Genomic DNA, 21,529 nt, shown 5'->3' on the forward strand with positions numbered 1-21,529 from the left:
TATCACCAATGGAGGTCTTGTCAATCGTCACCTTCAGTGTACTGCTACCAGTACCAGTCACCATAGGTGTGGTACATGCTGATGACCAACCATCACTGGTATTACTCAGTGTGCGACCATCATTGGTGATTTTCAACCCACTACCACATCGACTGTTATCAAACAGTGGCTGACTGGAAGTACTGGGAGTAGATGTTACTATGAGTTGCTGTGGACTGCCTTGAATGTGCCTGTTGCCGATCATAGCCGATACACTGTAGCTACCAGCTGCCAATCTATCACTTCCAATCTCTACACGGCCAGGTAATGATTCACAGCGAGTACGCACAGATGGAAAGTCATCCACGTCAAGATTGCATACGGAAATCTCCAGTCCGATGTTGTCGAGTTGATCCTGACTCACACTGCACCCAGGAGAATTGGTAGCACTGGGAGGGTCAGCATCAGGTGATGACGTCATGTCAACAGTAAGTATGACATCATCACGAGTCGTGGCTTTGTCTGGACAATCCAGTACGGCGTGATCAGCTACATCCAGTACAGTACCAGACTTGCCAATGTCATTCAGTAGTTGTGTGATGTCAGTGCTGGAAAACACAAGCCCACTGGACACACATGGCACTTTTTCTTCTTCAGCAGTTCGCATCACTTTGTTCAATGACGCGTCGACCCATGTCCATATACGGAGCAGCTCAACATCGTCAGTGAATGACTTCACAATATCCGATGCACTCTCCTCTTGCGATACACACTCCAGAAGTCGGTTCTGTTGTTCCTCCAATGACAGCATCTTCTTGGATCGCATGTCATCCAGCTCTGCAAGGAGATCATTTTGGCGCTTCTCAACTGCCTCGATCAGCAGTTTGAAGAATTGGTTGACTTTTCCCGACGCCTGCTCTGTTTGGTCATTGAGCTTCTGAATGTTTGTTTGAACATTGCTCAATGCTTGGGTTATGATGCCATCACATGTTGATGTACTGCTGCCAAGCTTATCTGCTAGCACATCCCGAGTCTTTTGACCAGCGCTGGCTATATCCAAGACTTGATGATCTATCTTGTGTGAATGTGCCTACTTGCACTTTGGACACAGCAACTGGTTACACTGCACGCAGAATCTATTAACGAACTCACTTGTATGCATCACACACCTGTGCTGTGTAGCAGATCTGCTGGTCGATCCTGCAGAGGACAAGGCTCGCTCCACTTGGGACAAAGGCTTGACGGTGTGTCCCTTAGTGGCTTTGAATAATGGATGAGCAGCAGCATGAACATCGCACATTTTCACCTGGCAGTTCTCACACCCGATGCTGGCTATGGTGTCATCTCCACACTCTTCACACAAGGGTTTCCCCTGCGTCTCGTCTCCCGCTACAGAATCTCCATGGACCACAGCATTAGGGAGCGATCGCAATGGCTCGAAACCCACAGGCGGTGGAGTCATGGACAAACATTTCGGACATTTGATTGATCCGTCAAACGAAATACTGTTCTGCAGACAGGGTACGCACAGCGTGTGCAGGCAGGAGACAAATTTTAGAGCTGTGCTCGATGAGCCACAACCGTTGTACTGTAGAGAAGGCATTGCTATCGACTACCAACGACTCACTCAGGACTCAGGTAAAAAGTGCATGTTAGGCCACCTAGAATTAATTCGTTGTTTCGGGTCACTTCACTCATCCGTACCAGGGTCGGTCGGTCGGATTTATTTTTTATTTTATTTTTTATTTTGGTAACGGCCATGTGCATACATGTACAGCTGTGCACAGGGAGTCGTAAAAGCCCGGGAGAGGACACGGGATGCGCGCACGCGGACGATGTTTGCCTCGGCCAGAAAGTGAAGCACGCTAGGCCGGCGCGGCCGGATCTGCTCGATCCACGGCGCTGTGCTCGTTTTCAGGGCAGGGAGTCCTAAAATACCAATATTTTACGACTCGTTGTTGACACCATTATCCGAAACTGGTGGCGAAGGAAGCATAAACATGATTTGTCAGACTCAGTACACATGGTACAGGGGGTGGGGAGTTGACAGTGTGTGTGTGTGGGGGGGGGGGGGGGGGCGTGTGTATGTGCACATGTGCTTGTACTTTTGTGTGTGTTTGCACAGTGTTTGTGTGTGTATTTGAGTGTGCGCGCGCGCGTGCGTGTGTGCACATTTTTGTGCACAATTCCGTTATGAAAAACAAATGATAGGTTTACCTTTTGTACACTCGCCAAGACTTCAGTTAGATTCACTGAGAACCTTTCTGGCCAATCTGGAGGCTGAGCCTTCCGTTTCCTAAACGGCTAAAGACTAAGTCACCGCGTACTCAGTATACGAGTAGACAAGTGTTGTAGATAGATAGGGAACACACATCATTGATTGTTTTTAAAAGAATCCAGGCAATATCATAAAGACATAACTCATGGAACGAGTGCGTAATAATGCTCTATGTTGCGTTTTGACGATGCTGAAGGAAGGGAGCTGTTGCGATTCACTCACAACACACACACTCGACTGCAATTTCAGTGCAATTTCTGACACAAGTTCATAAATCCACGAGTACGAGGAAGCTCAGCGGATCTCCACAAGAACTTTCGCCCATCACCTGCAATGGAATATGGGCTGTATGATATGACCAGCGGCTAACATGGGAAGTGGCGTCATTTTCCACAAATCTCGTTTCAATCACAACCATTTGACTGCAATTCAGTGCAATTTCTGCCACAAATTCAACTCCACGAGTACGAGGAAGCTCAGCGGATCTCAACACGAACGTTCGCCCATCACCTGCAATGGAATATGGGCTCTATGATACGACCAGCGGCTAACACGGGAAGTGGCGTCTCTTTCCACAAATCTCGTTTCATTCACAGCCATTTGACTGCAATTCAGTGCAATTTCTGCCACAAATTCAACTCCACGAGTACGAGGAAGCTCAGCGGATCTCAACACGAACGTTCGCCCATCACCTGCAATGGAATATGGGCTCTATGATACGACCAGCGGCTAACACGGGAAGTGGCGTCATTTTCCACAAATCTCATTTCGTTCACCCCAACTCAAATAAAAGTGAAGTACAATTAGGGATTTATCTTGCATTTCCATCGCCTCAGAATAAATTAACTTCGATAAACTGAGAGAGAATGAGTGAGGCAGCTGGAAGAATTGAGGATGAAAATAGAGATTAGAAGACTCGACGGAGAAATCGTCTCCGTGCTCTAAGAGAAATCGGAGAATGTCCCAATTAGTATTTCAAGAAGACATCACAATTTTCGAAAATAATAATTTCCTTGCCTCGCTACACCGTTCCCTGGCGCAGCGTTCCCCGGCAGCGCGAGGCAAAGATGTTTTCTGGGAATGTGTGCCGTGTCCTCTCCCGGGCTTTTACGACTCCCTGGTTGTGCATATCGAATAGCTTCTGTCCATCTAGGCAGTCGATCAAATCTGACACTTTGACAGGAGACGATCCAGGGCAGCCATTGTCCCATCAGATCCAGGTCCCGACCCCTCCAGTCCAGGACCAGATCTTGGCCTCGCCGGCAAACGAGTCTGACGAGCAGCTCTCACCTTGAAAACTTCTGTCAATGAGCGACGCGGTGGCGGAGCTGATGCTGTTTCAGGACCGATTGCGGATCGGAGATAGAAGACAACGTCGTCACCAAGCGCTGCATCCTGCCAGTTGGCTGCTTCTGAGGTCGATGTCCGGACTGATCGCGTGTGTAAAATTAATAGTCTAGTCATGTACATGTACATTTGCATGCTCTATAAAAAAATTGCGATCCGGTGAAAAAAGACGGTCGGTCGGGTGACCCGAAACAACGAATCAATTCTGGGTGGCCTTATAATTATTTATATACAATCATGTAGGTCTCTTGACGTCTTGTCTTTTCACACGCGTTGATTCCCATCACTGCATTAGACAGACTTAGTGGTCAACACTTCGAGCACCATAAGGTCCATAGGCATAGGCATAGGCATAGGCATAGGCATAGTACTTTTTAAATAGCTCATGCTACAAAAAATTTTTGTAGTTGCAGATCTACTTGCACATGTAGTTGTACAGCATGCTTGAAACACGTGCCATGCATGCTGTGTCTGATCTGAGCCCATCTAATCCCTCAAATCAAAGGGAGTGCTCTGCTGCCACAGTACTGGCTAGTTATACCATTGGCACACGTCATTGTAGCTACATGTAGCTTTCAGCTAGCTCGGATTTTTCAGCGTCTCAGCGTCTCCAGACTCAACTAATTACTGTACTTGATTTGAGTGACCATACGGCCATGGTGACCAGGTGACCAGGTTTACAAGCTGTAAAGCTACCGTAGCTTAAAGTAATACTAATAGTTACTAAAGCCAGTAAAGGGACGCTGGTCTAGGAGGGCCGAATTTCTTGCACCATGGCAACCAGAAATGCGCACACACGAGCCGCGAGAGCCGGCCACCACTGGCCCCATGCCAACGCAAAGCGTTGAAGACTTACGCAAGTAAAACTCACTAAAAGTTGGTTACCATGGTTACGGCAAGGAGAGCGAGCGAGACACTTTGCCGTGACCGTGGTGACCCAGTAGTACAGGCGTTACAGCTAGCTACATGACGCACACACACACACACACACACACACACACACACACACACACACACACACACACACAACACACACACACACACAACATACACACACACACACACACACACCGCATTATCATGATTTATACCTATTTTAGTATTTATCAAGAGTGCATGTTTATGGACTCTTGTGATGCCGCGGCCAGGAGTATATTTGCCGAACGTGTGTTTACTTCTTTCGATGATGTCTTTTTCGCTTCTAATAATTCTACCAGTGCAGTACCAATTGCCTTGAAGACAGAAGACTGCAAGAGTTTATACACTCTTGCCAGAACTCGTAGCCAGCAGCAATGCCAAGAAGAGCATGCAGCGTGGCAAAAGCAGTTAGAACAACGCAGACGCAATAACATTTTCAGCAGCCGTTCATCTCAGTACTAGCAGCAAAATACGTAGCACGCTGAATGAGCAGGATTATCGTTCCCAGGACGCAGGAGCAAAGCCCACAGCAGCATTGCCAAAGGCACCAGGTATGATCAATTTGTTCATAATAATATTATGCACAATGGAGTGTGTGTGTGTGTGTGTGTGTATGTGTGTGTGTGTGTGTGTGTGTGTGTGTGTGTGTGTGTGTGTGTCCGGCGAACACTCCGACGAATGCGCCAATGGCACTGGATGGTGGTGAAGCCATAGATTCTGTGGAACCATTCACGTATCTTGGCAGTGCCATACACCGCGATGGTTTGTCCTCCCATGACGTCCAGGCCCGCATTGGCAAGGCATCCAAAGCCTTTTGTAGTTTGAAGCAAGCCGTGTTCGAGAACCGGTCACTGAGTCTGCACTGTCGTCGTCGCGTGTATGTTGCCGTGGTGCTCTCTACCCTCCTGTCCGGCGCGGAGACCTGGACAACGAAAGCTCCGGACCTACGGCACCTCAACCTCTTCCACCATCAATGTGTCAGATCTATCGTTGGAGTGTCGCGACGGCAGCAATGGGAGACCCACGCAACGTCCACAGCCCATGCAAAGACCCTTGGAGGGCCTGAGGACACTGGTCACATCGTACGGGAACGCAGTTTGCGCTGGCTTGGACACGTGGCACGGATGGAAGATCACCGGTTGCCGAAGTGTGTTCTCTTCGGTGAACTGCCTGCCCCGCGCATGGTCCACGCAAGAGGCGGAGGGACGTCATTATGGATGACTTTGCGTCGGTTGATCCACTGGTACCAACATGTGGAAGGTACGATGCAGCCCAGAACCGTCTGGAGTGGCGTGCCATTGCCCGTCGCCCACCCAAGGCACCCTCTGCTGCTGACTACGGTTGCGCCTGCGGCCGCATGTTCCGTCGAAGCGGAGACCTGAAACACCATCAGTCATTCTGTCGTGGACTGGAGAAACAGCAATGCGCTATCATTGCTACGCAATGGGCAAGGTCAAGGTCAAGGTGTGTGTGTGTGTGTGGTGTGTGTGTGTGATGTGTGTGTGTGTGTGTGTGTGCGTGCATGCGTGCGTGCATGCTGAGGGACTCAACACAAGGCCCAGACACGGTCCCCAGAAACGTTGGAGGGACATCGCCGCTGCTGATCTGAGTGCTCGGTGCGTGACAGGTGACTGGTGCGACTTGGCGCAGGACAGACGAGACTGGCGCCTAATGTGCAATCGTTCCCGGCCGGCTGGGCCAAAGCCTAGAGTGTTCATTTGCGGCTGTGGCAGGGAATTCTGTCGGCCCAACGATCTAACTCGCCACAGGAAATACTGCAACTCCTGATGCTATCATTGCGCGGAGCAATGGGCACATCAGTTTGCCCAGCATACGCCAAGTGACATTGACTTCCGGATCATGTTGACATATTTGGAGTTGTACACCACTCTGCTGGGTTTTATCAACTACCAGCTCTTCCCATCGCTGAACTTACACTATCCACATATGTTATCTGAATTCCCACCATCAGAAGATGGAGAAGGAGCAGAGAGTGACAAGGTGTTTGAATCTCTGGCACATCAGCTGGCTACTCTTCCCAAAACTGCTCTGGAGACTGAGGAGGCAGAGCAAGATGAGGAGTTGGCCCAGCTAGTTGATGCCGACTTAAATTGCCAGTGCATGCCGGAGTATGTGGTATGATGTGTGTGCGGGAAAAAAAAGAAAAAAAAAGAAAAAGACCAAAAAGTAGGGATTCACTGGCCAAGCCACTTCATAGCTGTCTGGTGTAGACCAGGCTGGATAGTGGAGGTCAATTCTTCAGCCTTGCAAGCTGTTGAATGGTGCAATCCCAGCACAATCTGATATGGCTTCTGCCGTAGCACCGCTATCATCGCCTCTGGCGATGGGCGTTAAATGGTCAATGGTGTGTGTGTGTGTGTGTGTGTGTGTGTGTGCGTGCGTGGGTGCGCGCGTGCGTGTTTGTGTGTGTGTTAACACTTAACAGACTGGACCTGCAGGCTCTCTGCCAGCTTAGGAAGTTTCGCTCGTGCCAGGCCACCACCATGCTTGTGATACCAGGGTGGCAGATGCAGCGCCTAACAGCGAGGGTGAGGTGGTACCTCTCACAACCAATGCTTGTGATACCAGGGTGCCAAATGCAGCGCCTAACAGCGAGGGTGAGGACAGGTGGTACCTCTCACAACCAATGCTTGTGATACCAGGGTGCCAAATGCTGCGCCTAACAGCGAGGGTGAGGTGGTAACTCTCACAACCAATGCCTCCGCAGGTAAGTACTAGTAAAGCCTCTTGTGCGGGAAAAATGAATTGCACATATCAACAAACAAATTGAAATTCAGTAAAATACTTTGAAGTACAAAAATCAATTTAAATGCTAGTATTTAACACAAAATATAATTATAAATCAACTGGAGCACGAAAAAGAGACAAAAAACCCTAGGTAAAAGAGCCCACAGAAACATCACCGTACTGGCAAAGAACGGCAGCTATTTACAAAGGCCCTATTCCTACGCCTGTATGATACCCGGCACCCTCTGATACGGATAAGTACTAGTTGTTAGTTTGACAGCATGAAACAGTCAAACTAACAACATGTGTGAACTATAACAAGGTTTATCTAATACTAGTATTGTACTAGTATTAAAATAGTGGTTTCGAGTAGTATTGGGTTATATAATACATTATGTAGGTAAGTACTAGTGGGGCGTACTAGTTACGTCCGCGTTACAATTTCGAACATTCCTCCGGGAAATCACATCGCCTGGCTTGAGTGCGATCGAAGTGAGTAGCTATGACTGTGTACTTTGTGGAGTGCGATGGAAGTTCGCTGGTTCCGATGAGATAAACTTTGACCCCGAGGCAACAAAGCAGTACAATGCATAGCAGGCGCATGTGAAGGTTCGTCTGTCGGAATCGCTCCCAAAGGCAAACGCAGTGAAAGAACGTGCCTGCTGGAATTGCGTTTAGCGAAGGGCCACAGAGACGGACACAGTTGATATCCACATCAATACCCGTTGCTAAATGCGATCTTTCCAACTGTTGGGTGCAAGTTAGTCCGGCCTGATCTGATATCTTGATTGGCCACTTGTCCATAGTTGATTGCTAGTCAGCTATCAAGCAGGGAAGTGTTCTAAAAATAGTATTTCGCCACTCCTACACACAGCCTGCTTCAACATGCAAAGTGCCAGTGTCCGCATTCAGAAATATGTTGGAAACCAATGCATGCTCGCAAATCATGTGCATTACTTCATCAGTTTGAGGAGATGAAAGGTAGAAAATCCGAAAGTATGTAGGTATTTTGTGTTAATTCGCATATTCTTTTTTTGGTTTTTGTTGTACATACAGAACCGGCACAGGTATCGTGCACACCGGACGTGACCAGGCTGGAGGTGGGCGGCTCAGCAACGGTGACGTGCAACGTAGACGTGGCCCCTCTGACCACCATCAGCACCACGCACTTGCCGGAGCAGCTGCACCACATGTGGCTACGGCGAGAGCGCACGCCTACGGCTACCGCTTCCTGATCCACTTTGAGCGCGTCAACCTGGACCACAACCGAGAGCACCGCCTGCTGACGGACAGCTTCGGCACCAAGCAGCGCTCGTGCTATCGCATTGAAGTGGCCGCTTAATAAGCCGGTGCACTCGGATCCGCCACGGCAGCCGGTGATCACTAGCGTGGAGAGCACGGACAACGCCGTCACGTACAGCTGGACATTGCTGGGCGACGGCGAGGGCAATGGCGGCGCGCGGACACCATTCGTCACCGAGGTGTCGGTTGTGAGTCATGACTTCATGTACGGCAAGCGTGTGCTCTCCGGCGAGACTTCCGTCTCGTTCGACAACCTGCAGCCGCACCAGCAGCACCGGATCACGGTTACGACGAAGCGTGGATCGCAGACCCGGTCAAGCCAGAGAACAGTCCTCACAACAAGTAAGTCTTGCCCGAGACTATAGACATAAGCTTACAGCCGAATTATACTGACTTAATAAGTCTGTTTATTGCTTTCGCATACAATAGAAAGTCTACCATAAGCTACAATTTCTATAGCTTTACACTTTTCATCATTCATCCTTTCACTTTGCACTAATACCTATTTCTGCTTTCTGCGGATGCTTCCATAGGTCTGGATGTCAAATGTCCACCGGTGATTGACGTCGCACTGAAGGCATATGCGTTCAATGCCCACCGAGCACCACCGACGGCGTACAGCATGCGTGCAAAGTGCAACACAACCATTCCAGTGGCCGACGCGCACATCCAGGCACCCGACTTCATCAAGGCGCGTGGAACGAACAGCTCACCGAAGGCCCACAATCACATTCGCCTGTCAAACCGTCGCAACCACCAAGTCATGCCTCTCAAGGATGATCAGCATTGTATACGTGTCAGTGCTGCACAAAAGCAACCGGTGCAGTCGTGCTTCAAACTCAATGTTACCCGTAAGTTATTTCACACTGAGTGCATGGCGATTTCTAGTGGAAATTCTTTTGAACACGCCAGGTTGCATAATTTAAACCATGCTGATTCGCATAGACATCACGTGCCAGTTTCCTGCATACGTATTTGCCTCTGCATATTGTTGAGATTCGCTGTAACTCACAAGTTCTCGCTTTCTTCTCTCTATTTCACCTGTCCACAGGACCTCTAACAGCAGTAATCCAGGATGTGCTGTGCCGCTCCCGGAACTGTTCGGCAATGGGAGTGTCCACGACGAGCGGTGCGAATTCAGGGACGCGCAGGATCCTAGGCTGCTTCGTCACCGGCTATCCACTGCCGCGCAACGACCAGGTGCAGTGGACGTACGACGGCGAGCAGCTGTCCCCTCGCGCACATGCGTCCTGGGTGCGTCGAGTGCTAGGCTGCCGTGCCATCAAGCACCATGGCGAGGACGTGCGGCTCTGCAAGGTGAAAGTGAGCGCCGCCAGCTTCCTGGGTGTCAACCCGCGCCTGCTTCGGTGCAGTGCACACAACGACCACGGCAACACCGCACAGACCATTGGCACGTCTAGCCTGCTAAACAGAACAGAACTTCATCACGTCTAGCCTGCTAAACAGAACAGAACTTCATCACAACGTCTAAAGGAATACTTCAGGCAACATTATATACAATAAATCACCCAATCAGTACTATTTAATCCGAACTAGAATTTTCCTATTCCATCATGACATCATCCACAGATCTCTATCGTTAATCCTTCATAAAATATTCCCGGTACCTCACTATCAGGCACTCACGTCACTGATTGGCGTGATCGCATACTTATCTCATGTGCTATCATTTCAAGAAGTATCCACATAATCATTGTTTCAGCTGGTTTTCCTCCAGTTTTATGAACAGCATAAGGCTAAAATAATTACTGGTCTGCAAGCTCCGGCCCACAACTCATTTGTAAAATTTGTGACAAAGCATTCCTTGAAAAATGATGAGAAAAGATAGTATTGGGATACTCAGCCAATATTAATTTTAAATGTAGAAGGGAAAGGGACATATGGATAGGAGTTAAGAACAGTTGTCCAGTGTCTACCACTGTAACTAGATACATGAATTGTACTACTTGAAGCATATACAGGCAGAATGTGCAGCAACTAACTGTTAGGCTCACAACTGACAGAGCTCTAAGAAATTCGATGACCTGACTACTAGCTCCAAAACATTTCCGAAGCGCAAACCAACAGCCCTAAAAAAATGGGTGCAGGCTAAAGTCCCGAGACCTGTAAGATACTTGACAAAGCGGTCTAACTACAATTCAAAGCAGTACAGCACCCAACTTGGGTGGCTCAGAGATATCAAAGATAAGTACAGAAGAGGAAGCGTTGTACAGAACCGAACACCAAACCCCTGCAGACTACAGTACTCCTAATGCATAACATTGTACTGGACTAGTTGTCTTCAAAACAAGTAGTTTCACACGACGTACGTTTCGCCGCATGGTTCGCGACGGCTCATCACATGTGTAATTTGAAACTCGGATGTTGAGTCAATAATAATTAGCAGCAAGGAATGGCACAGCTTCTCTCAGCACATCTACACATCCGATCGGCACAGTCATTAGGGACCTTTCGCATTTGCTACGAATCGAATGTCTTTTCCAAATGTACATCCTAATGTTGTTTCCCATTTCACTTTAGTCACGATTTGCCACTGATGATTGTGGCGAGAATACGTTCGGGATACAAACTGTTTTTCTTCCAATGTTTGTGATATGAGTGTATATTGTAGAAGTACTTGTTATGCAATTACTATATTGTCCAAGAGAGGAGAAAGCAAGTAGGCAGCAGCAAAACTATCAAGCTTGGCTTGTAGTTGAAAGAGACACAAGTACTTCGAACAAGCAGCAGCAGCAGCAGCAGCAGCAGCAGCAGGAACTGGAAGGGCTTTGCTCGAGGCAGACTGAAGACGAGTAGAAAGCAAGCAAATGAGGAGTTGGTTTCTGTCCAAAACAATGCTGACTACATCGCGGTGGCGTTGGTGGTGGATTGGTCCAGCTCATAAAATTATTGGAATTTTGTCATTACGTCAATTCTTTCTTTCTCACTCCACCGACACTTGCTCATCACTGCCAAGGAGTGTCACAATCCAGTACAGGTTACCTGTGACGTTCCGGATGGTTTCTGTGGCGCCCGTTCTCTCGTGTCTACCAGTGAGAGTGTGACGATCATGATCAACTGTGAGATAAATGATGTCACCGGTTTGCCACGGTTGACCAAGGGCAATTCCGGTATGGTAGTTATGTGCACTATAGCCGTACCAACCAAAACACTGCGACTGGTCCTGTCGGTAATTGTCCAGTTGTGGCCTACTGGATGAACAGGCAGAGAGAAACATGTGACCACCAGCGGTCCTGTCAATCCTCACCTTCAGAGTACTGCTACCAGCATCAGTGACCATAGGTGTGGTACATGCTGATGACCAAGTACCATTGGTACTATCGACACTCAGTGTGCGACCATCATTGGTGATCTTCAAACCACGACGACATCGACTGTTATCAAACAGTGGCTGACTGGCAGTGGGTGTCAGTGTGAGTTGTTGTGGACTGCCTTGCAAATGTCTGTATCCAATCATAGCTGATACACAGTAGCGACCAGCTGCCAATCGATCATGTCCAATCTCTACACGTCCAGGTAATGATTCACAGCGAGTACGCACAGATGGAAAGTCATCATTGTCAAGATTGCATACGGAAATCTCCAGTCCGATGTTGTCGAGTTGATCCTGACTGACACTGCATGCAGAAGTATTGGTAGCACTGGCAGGGACAGCATCAGCAATGTGTGATGAAGTCATGTCTACAGTAAGTATGACATCATCATGAGTCATGGCTTTGTCTGGACAATCCAGTACAGCATGATCAGCTACATCCAGTACAGTACCAGACTTGCCAATGTCATTCAGTAGTTGTGTGATGTCAGTGCTGGCAAACACAAGTCCACTGGACACACATGGCACTTTTTCTTCTTCAGCTATTTGCATTGTTTTGTTCAATGACTCATCGACCCACGTCCATATACGGAGCAGCTCAACATCGTCAGTGAATGACTGCACAATATTTGCGACAGTCTCTTCTTGCGATACACACTCCTGAAGTCGATTTTGTTGTTTCTCCAATGACAGCATCTTCTTAGATCGCATGTCATCCAGCTCTGCAAGGAGATCATTTTGACGATTTTCAACTGCCTCGATCAGCAGTTTGAAGAATTGGTTGACTTTTCCCGAAGCCTGCTCTGTTTGGTCATTGAGCTTCTGAATGTTTGTTTGAACATTGTCCAATGCTTGGGTTATGATGCCATCACGTGTTGATTTACTGCTGCCAAGCTTATCTGCTAGCATATCCAGAGTCTTTTGACCAGCGCTGGCAATGTTCAAGACTTGATGATCTATCTTGTGTGAATGTGCCTGCTTGCACTTTGGACACAGCAACTGGTTACACTGTACGCAGAATCCAACAACGAACTCACTTGTATGCAGTACACACCTGTGCTGTGTAGCAGATCTGCTGGTCGATCCTGCAGAGGACAAGGCTCGCTCCACTTGGGATATTGGATGGACGGTGTGTCCCTTAGTGGTTTTGAATAATGGATGACCAGCAGCATGAACATCGCACATTTTCACCTGGCAGTTCTCACACCCGATGCTGGCTATGGTGTCATCTCCACACTCTTCACACAAGGGTTTCCCCTGCGTCTTGTCTCCCGCTACAGAATCTCCACGGACCACAGCATTAGGGAGCGATCGCAATGGCTCGAAACCCACAGGCAGCGGAGTCATGGAGAAACATTTCGGACATTTGATTGATCCGTCAAACGAAATACTGTTCTGCAGACAGGGTACGCACAGCGTGTGCAGGCAGGAGACGAATTTTAGAGCTGTGCTCGATGAGCCACAACCGTTGCACTGTAGAGAAGGCATTGCTATCGACTACCAACGACTCACTCAGGACTCAGGTAAAAAGTGCATCTTCATGTAGGTATCTTGACCCTTGATTCCCATTAGACAGACTTAGGCCCCGGTCACACATGCACTTTTTTGGCGGTTCCGCCAAAGCGTAACTTACGCTTCCGCCGTTGCCTCGGCAACGGCGGAGGCGTAAGTTACGCTTTGGCGGAAAGTTTGGATTTCGCTACGCCAAAAAAATGCGAGCGGACCCTCCGCTTTCGCGGATCCGCTTTGGCGTAACCTGATGGCTTTGGAGTTTGGTGTGCTACTTCTGCACTGAGTTCTGCCGGTGTTGTTTGGTTGCCGTTTGGTATTCAGTTTTCATATTGTTCTTCTTTGCCAATGAACTGTACGTTCTGGAGATCTCGCAAGCAATACTGCATCGTTATGAGTGGATAGTTGGTGAGGGAATAACTCCGAATCCGTCTCCCAACGAGTCATTGGCCCCGATCGCGGACGATCTCCAACTCTCTCCTTCTCTCTCCAAGCAATACGTCCACCAGAGTATGCAACACTAGGACTGCAACCAGGGAGTAGCAGAGTACTCTGCCACACCCTCACTGCAGCTGCAGGCATCCACGCAGTAAAAAAAAAAAAAAATTGAGCTTGAAAGCTAACTCTGGTCATCCAGATCGATCCTCAGAGCCGGCCGGGGGTGTGTGTTCTCACCCTGTCCAATTTCGACATTACAAATCGTCTCGTGGAGAGTGGACTGGAACTAAAAGGAGAGCGGGTGAGTGTCCTGCCGGGTGATGGCTCACTGTCTTCGTGTCATGTCCTTGTGTATGGCTGTGCACCCAATCTGCATGACGGTCACATTGCCTCAGCATTGGCTGAGTTTGGGCAACTTGTCGGGATAATTGAGAGAGAAAGCCTCACCCATGAGGGCGTAAAAATCCTCACGGGGACTCGACGTGCACTTGTGGTGCTCCAGAAACCCGTACCGTGCAAACTACGCATATCCCGTACATTGCACCGCACGTACCACCGCGGGCAACAGCAGACCTGCTTTCGCTGTCATGCTTCTGATCACATGGCCAGAGACTGCCCGAAAAAGGCGACTGCAGCCAGCAGCACTGGGGCCCGATTGTACGCACATCCAGTTCACTCTGTCAGTATGAGCCAACAGCAACAGCAACACGATGCAGAATGCGTACACGTAGACACCCAGCAGGACCAGGAGCGCCAGCAGCAGCCTTCGCCGCCTCCACAGCAGGAGCTGCAGCGTCAGCAGTCGCCTCCACAGGAGAGCGGTGTCTCATCCCAGCAACCCCGTCCTGTAGGCACAACATTGCCGTCCAAAATACCTGTGCCCCATCCAGCGCGCCTGCAGGCCCTGGTCACGACACCCGTCATGCCTGCATTTCCCAAAGCACGTGGCAAAGCTGGCCACTCGTCTCCAGATGAGGCTGGTTTTGTCCTGGCAACAGGAAAACATACGTTCACTCCCAAAGTTCTGACCGGCACGCGTCCCCCATCCCCGGACCCTCAAGTCGCCTGGGCACACCAAGCCTCAGCGAGTGAGATGCAGCAAGTGTCTGATCGAGTGAACAGCCGCAGAAGCAGCCGCTAAGTAGATAAGTAAACTTTCTGTTTTGTGTTTGGTGCAGTCTTATGTCAGGATGCCCCCTTTCCTTCTCTAATATTACCACATTTACTCTTAATCCCAATGCCAATTCATTTTTCCCTCGCGCTATTGTGCAACCCCCCGCACCACAGCTGCGTCTACTGGGTGAGATGCGGGTCGGTTTCTTAAACATCTGCAGTCTTCGACACAAGGTCGCAGAGCTAGAAGACCTTATTAACCTGCATATGTGGGATGTATTTGCCCTTTGCGAGACGTGGTTGAACAGCACCATATCTGATAATGATATCCACATTCCTGGTTACTGTGTTGTCCGCTGCGACCGCTATGGCCGCCAGGGAGGAGGAGTATGCATTTTCTACAAATCAACGCTCCCTGTGTCTCACCGTCCTGATCTCCACGTAGACGGCCTTGAAGGCACCTGGATTTCGGTAAACAGACGTGGTCGCCAGCATCTCATAGGCTGCATGTACCGCCCGCCCGACTCAACAGTCACCTATTGGGAAAGACTTGATGGAGCGCTTCATAAAGCAGCATTGCTGACACCATCTATGACTGTGCTTGGAGACTTCAATGTCGATGTCGGAGCCGGCACAACATCCCCGCACTATCAGCGCTTCTCAGATTTGGTAGCATCTTGTGGCCTCAGAAACCTGGTCACAACTGCCACTAGGACCACACCCCAGTGCCCCAATGGCAAGATCATCGATTTGATCCTCACAAGTTGCGATGATGCCCGGAGTTGCGCTGTAGTGCCGTCTACCCTCAGCGACCATGATGCCGTTCAGGTCCTCTTGGGCCTGCACGTTCAAGCGCCCAGACAAGCATGTAACTCGAGGAAGCCATTCCGCAACGTACGTAGAATCCACATACCTGATTTCCGAGACGACCTTGATGCAGCACACCTTGATACCTGGCCCCCGAACACTACAGTTGATGACATGTGGTCAATTTGGCACTACAAACTCTTGGCGATCCTCGACAAGCATGCTCCTCTCCATTGTTCTTCTGCCAAGCGGAAGCAGCTACCACCCTGGTCGGATCGGCACCTCTTCCAGCTCACCCAGCGCAAGAATCGGCTGCATAGGCGGTGGCGGGGAGACAAAGCAAACGCTGCGCTCCACACTGCATTCAAGCGCGCCCGTGCGGAAGCTAGAAATGCATACCGACAGAAGCGAAACACTTACTTCCAGGGACAATGTACAGCAAACGCAGGAAACACCAAGAAGCTTTGGCGTACCATTGACAAAGTCACCTGTAGAGACCGTCCCCATGTTGAACCCTCTTGTACGATCGAAGATGTCGCCTCAGCCTTCCACAAGGTGGTTACTGATGACTGTCGACCGCAAATGTTGTCTGCTCCCCTCGGGCCTCCACCCCGCACTTCCCTCCCCTAGTTCTCACACGTCAGTATCGGTGCTGTTGAACGGCTACTCCAGCAAGTTAATCCCGCGAAGGCAACAGGCAGCGATGGCGTACCAGGGGCAGTCCTCAAACTCTGCTCTGACGTCTTGGCGCCGTCTATCACTAGCCTGTTCAATGCCTCGCTGTCGTGCGGACATGTGCCCTCGGCGTTCAAGCTAGCAGGAGGTATCCGATGTCTTATCTGCTTCTGTTTCAATCCTTGCAGACTGGCTGAAGGATCGAGGCCTGGTCCTCAATGCTGGCAAGAGCCAAGTCGTGCCAATTCCTGCCGGCCGTCAGCACACAGCGGATCTACAGGTCGTCTGCCATGACACTTCACTGCCTAGTGTGCCAAGTGCTCGTTATCTTGGCGCCACAATCGATTCCGGCATGTCCTGGCACGCCCACATTGCCAAATGTTCTGCACGCGTGTCGCAGAAGATCGGAGCACTCTGGCGAATGCGCCGCTGCCTGAATCACCAGTCACGCATGACCTACTTTAGATCGCTGATCATGTCTGACCTGCTGTATGCCTAAAACGCGTACTCTAGCTCACTGCAAAGAAGGTACCTCGACCGTCTACAGGTCCTGCAGAACAGCGGGGCTCGTGCTGTCTTTGGCCGCCCTCCGTGGTCGTCTGACCGCGACCTGCTGGAGCGCATTGCAGTGTTCCGTGTGGCAGAAGTCTTCAATCAGAAGCTAGCATACCTGGTGTGGCGCTGTCGTTATGCACTGGCAAGTCCAGAGTTGCAAGCCCTGCTAACCCCCGCTGCACCCGGCCCTACTCGGCTCCAATCTGCCATGGGCCTGTGCGTGCCAGTTTCGCGTTCGGTTGCGGGGCGGGGGCGCTTTGCTTGCAAGGGTGCTGTATTATGGAATGCCCTCCCCAGCGACATCCGTGCCATCCATCACGCTCGGCAGTTTCGCACGCAGGTAATCCCCTATACCTGCGCCCTGTAGATGTCGACAAGCGAAATCTGATTTTTTTCTGTTCTCTTTCTGTTGTACCCGATCTCCCTCTGATGTACCGCTGACTCCACGTTGAAGATTAAAGTATTTGAATTCTCATTCTCATTATGATTTTCATATTCGCTTTCATGTTATTGGGTTCCATGCCCGTTTGAACTTGCGAATCAAAATAAATACAAACAAACAAACAAACAGTCGCTGGGTCGATGATGGATCATGGAGGAGGCAACGACACCCTGCTATAAAACTATTTGAATTTGATATTGATGTAAACTAAACTAATAATAATATTCAAATACACCCGTGCTGGGCCGCAGTGAATGTGCCCCAAATCCACGAGTGTACTTGACATGAGACATTCAGCAGCCTGTCAGCGATCCACGATAGCTCTACTTGTACAAGCGAAGGTCGCTTCAACTCGGACAAGAAGGAGGCAACGACACCCTGCTACAGTCAACTTCGCTTACATGTATAACGACACTCGGCGGGGCGTCAAAAAGGTGTCCTTATTCGCGAAGTGTCGTTATACCCGAAGTCTCATTATATGTATTACAGTGGGATGGGACTTTGCTCTGGGCATGGAAATTCTGTCGTTATTCGCGAATTGTTGTTATATCCGCAGTCGTTATTAGCGAAGTTGACTGTATACAACTATTTGAATTTGATATTGATGTAAACCAAACTAGCAATATTCTAATACACCTGTACTGGGCCGCAGTGAATGCGCCCCAAATCCGGGAGTGTACTTGACAGGAGACATTCAGCAGCCTGTCAGCGATCCACGATAGCTCTACTTGTACAAGCGAAGGTCGCTTCAACTCGGACAAGAACATCTAAAATTTCATAGGACGTGCTGCATTTGCATTCTCTCCGCCAAAGCGGAGCGTTGAGGAGCACAGTAGTCTACATGTATGCGTGACCGCTGCATCGTGTGGTCCGCCAAAGCGGCTGCGGTAGTTCCGCTTCCACCTATACGACCTCCGCTGGAGTCCCCCAGGGAAGCATCCTTGGACCAACGCTTTTCCTGGCCTACGTCAACGACGCGCCAGATGTTCTCGCTGACGGCGCCAGTTTGGAAGCCTATGCTGATGATACAACTTTGTACAGCTTAGTCACCTCCCAGCAGACCCCAACAGTCGCCGCGCAGTCACTGCAGGTGTCCGTTGACCGACTGCACGAGTGGGGTCATACATGGAAAGTGATGTTTGAACCGACCAAATCCCAGGCCATGACAGCCACCCTCAGACGCACCGGCTTAGATCTCCCCCCACTCCTGTTTGGTGGCACACTGGTGCCCGAGACAACCACCATCACCCTCCTTGGTGTGAAGGTGGACGCCAAGTTGACCTTCAGCGATCACCTACGCTCCGTAGCCACCCGTGCACGCCAACGGCTTGGGGTCCTAAACAGAGCCGCCCACATACTCACCCCCGCCGGCCGGACGACCGTATACAAGGCGTTCGTACGACCAGTCATGGAGTATGCGCCTCTTGTATGGATGGGAGCTGCGCAGAGCCACCTCCAGCGTCTGAACAATGTTCAGCGCCGCGCGCTTCATGCTATCGGCCCTGGGGCACACCTACCCAGCCTGGCCATCCGCCGCACTGTTGCCTCGCTTGCCTGCCTGTACAAGCTGCACTACTTGCCTGGTCCTCCGCAGCTGCTCTCTGTGTTGCCACCGCGCCACATCATCTCTACCAACCCCAGAACTCGCAGCGAGCACGGTGCTGTCAGTGGCCATGACCACCAGCTCCAACACCAGCTGCCTGCATCTGCCCCGCTGGCACTGAAGCGCTCGTTCCCACACTGCAGCATCAGCGATTGGAACTCCCTCCCTGCCGCTCTCCTATCCCAGCCTCCCCACAGCAAGAGAATGCAATCATTCAAAACGAATGTTTACCGCCATCTTCGCAGCACAAACTGGCTCTGGGCAGTCGATTCCCTATGAATAGTATGACGCTAAGACAGTTTCTCCCCCACAATCGCTCGTGTTAAGCCTTGGGTTTTTGCATCTTTCTTACCTGTACAGCTCTATCTTCTTCTTTTTTCATTGTTTTTGGTGCGTGTTTTTGGCCGTGACGCCGAGACCTCAGGTCGGCAGAGTCATCAATGCCCCACCATCACTGCTGCGTCTAGGCACAGCGCCTGCTCATTACTTGTCAGTTTGTCCTAGTCTCCGTACCATTGTCTTTCCTTATTCTTTTCGAGCTGGTTATGTGAATATAGTAAAAAAAAAAAAAAAAAAAAAAAAAAAAAAAAAAAAACCTCCGCAAAAGCGGTGCAAGCTTTTCATGTGTGACCGCGGCCTTAGTGGTCAACACTTCGAGCACCATAGCCATAGGCATAGGCAAATTATCAATGATTATAGCTCACGCTACAAAAGGTTTTTGTATTAATTTTGCAGATCTACTTGCACTGTACTGTAGTTCACTAGTTGTACAGCATCCATGAAGGCACGATGCTTGAAACACGCCATGCATGCTCGTCAGATCTGAGCCCATCAAATCCCTCAAATCAAAGTGAGTGTGCTCTAGTCTCTACTGCCACAGTACTGGCTAGTTTGGCATTGTACGAGGTGAATTGCTATTTCTGGACATTGCACATTTCTGGACATTTCGAGTAAAATAATTTTTCGTCGCGTGTAGAGTCAAGTCAGTCAGGTTGATGAAGTTTTTTCTTGTTGTAGTTGACAGCTGGGCTGTTGTAGTTTCTCCTCGTGTCGGTGCCTTGTTGATAGCCTTTTCTTGGGAGGCATTTCAACGAGTTTTGTGGTACTATGTCGCATGAGAATTTCGAATTTTGAGTAAAATAGGAAGTAATGGACGAATCGTTGGCTTCCCCATGTGCACTCCACTTCAGACGCTGTATAGTCTTGGACCTGTTGGCTGGATGTGGGAAGAGGCCAACTGCAGTCCACCAATAGAAAAAATAACAAAAATGGTGCAGTATAGGATGGATGACGCTATTTTACTTTCATGTCCAGAATTCCATACACTGAAATTTAGGCCAAACAATTGGCTTGTCGAAAACATCCTCCTATAAAGTCTCTGGGGTCACAGCATGAGCAATTGTCATATATTTGGAAAGATGAAGGATTAAGCCATACAATAGATACAAAAAGATATGAAAAATGTAAAACACACAGCCAGTGGGCCTCTATTTTATTTTCATGTCCAGAAATTGCTATTCACCTCGTACAAAAGAAGTAGCTAGCCTTCAGCTAGCTCGGATTTTTCAGAGTCTCGAGACTCAACCAATTATTTGACTTGAGTGACCATACGCGTATACGGCCACGGTGACCATGTGACCGGGTTTACAGGCTTAAGGGCCGATTCCCACTACGGTACCGTGAGTGCCGTGCCGACGATTTGGGTAGGTCACGTGTACCCCACGGTACGAGCTTGAAGCTGAGAGTGATTTACACCTGCGCACAATCATTCCGTGCATTCCGTCGGCAGGCCGGATCACCATTTTTATCAATTTCTGACTTTGGTCCTGAGGGAAAATAGCGGGGGAGATGACTGGAGAAAGCTCAAGAATCAACCAATCGAAAAGCCAAAAGCCAAGAAAAAACTTCGTACCACAAATACAAAAGAAAGAAAAAACTTCCTTTCAGGGAGTAGTAAAATACCTACTACTCACTGCATTCGACCTCACGGAATACCACGGCATGCCATTTCCACCCCCCAGAGACCCTCGGCACCGGAATGTCCACGGCGCGGTACGGCAGGAGCCACGGAATGAACTCGCGCCAAAACTGCCCCTCACGTGAGCAAATCACCATGGGTACTCACGGCACGGCACTCACGGTACCGTAGTGGGAATCGGCCCTTAAAGTGTAAAGCTAGCCTAAAACTAAAAAGTAAAAGGCTAAAGACAAGTAAAGCCTAGTACATGAACTAGTACCAAGAGTCCATAACCCAAGAGTATGCAACTGTGCAGTGATTATGGGTGCATGCGTGGCGCGCTGCCTTCATTACGTAACTAAGTTACTTGCCTTCATCACTAGTCAGTGAATCATCACGCTCTGAAAGCATGCATTCAAACTCTCAATTTCTCGCACGAGCCCATCCGTTTTGCTCGATTCGTTCCAGTACCTACACAATCTCTGCGCGTGAACTCCACTCTCCAGTTCCGTACGAAAGTTCAT

The 21,529-nt window shown here is 49.5% G+C and overlaps 2 protein-coding genes across 4 annotated transcripts in view; one reads left to right on the forward strand and one right to left on the reverse strand.

Annotated features, from left to right (window-relative positions):
- The window catches only part of LOC135817913 (uncharacterized), a 68,054-nt gene that overhangs the window by 31,954 nt on the left and 14,571 nt on the right, over window positions 1-21,529 (reverse strand). The window lies entirely within an intron of this gene.
- Window positions 8,617-10,370, forward strand: LOC135817911 (uncharacterized). The gene is made up of 3 exons (XM_065331209.1): window positions 8,617-8,914; window positions 9,106-9,423; window positions 9,624-10,370. Exons 1-3 carry the CDS (start codon window positions 8,776-8,778, stop codon window positions 10,025-10,027), a joined length of 861 nt encoding a protein of 286 aa, XP_065187281.1. The 5' UTR covers window positions 8,617-8,775; the 3' UTR covers window positions 10,028-10,370.

The sequence above is a fragment of the Sycon ciliatum genome, chromosome 5, assembly GCF_964019385.1.
Source record: "Sycon ciliatum chromosome 5, ocSycCili1.1, whole genome shotgun sequence".
NCBI lineage: Eukaryota > Metazoa > Porifera > Calcarea > Leucosolenida > Sycettidae > Sycon > Sycon ciliatum.

Bases quoted from the DNA above. Each gene is read 5' to 3' on its own strand.
- LOC135817911 (XM_065331209.1), top strand. From the start codon at position 8,776: ATGTACGGCAAGCGTGTGCTCTCCGGCGAGACTTCCGTCTCGTTCGAC. The intron at 8,915-9,105 runs GTAAGTCTTGCC...ATGCTTCCATAG, and splicing joins GAGAACAGTCCTCACAACAA to GTCTGGATGTCAAATGTCCA. The intron at 9,424-9,623 runs GTAAGTTATTTC...ACCTGTCCACAG, and splicing joins CTTCAAACTCAATGTTACCC to GACCTCTAACAGCAGTAATC.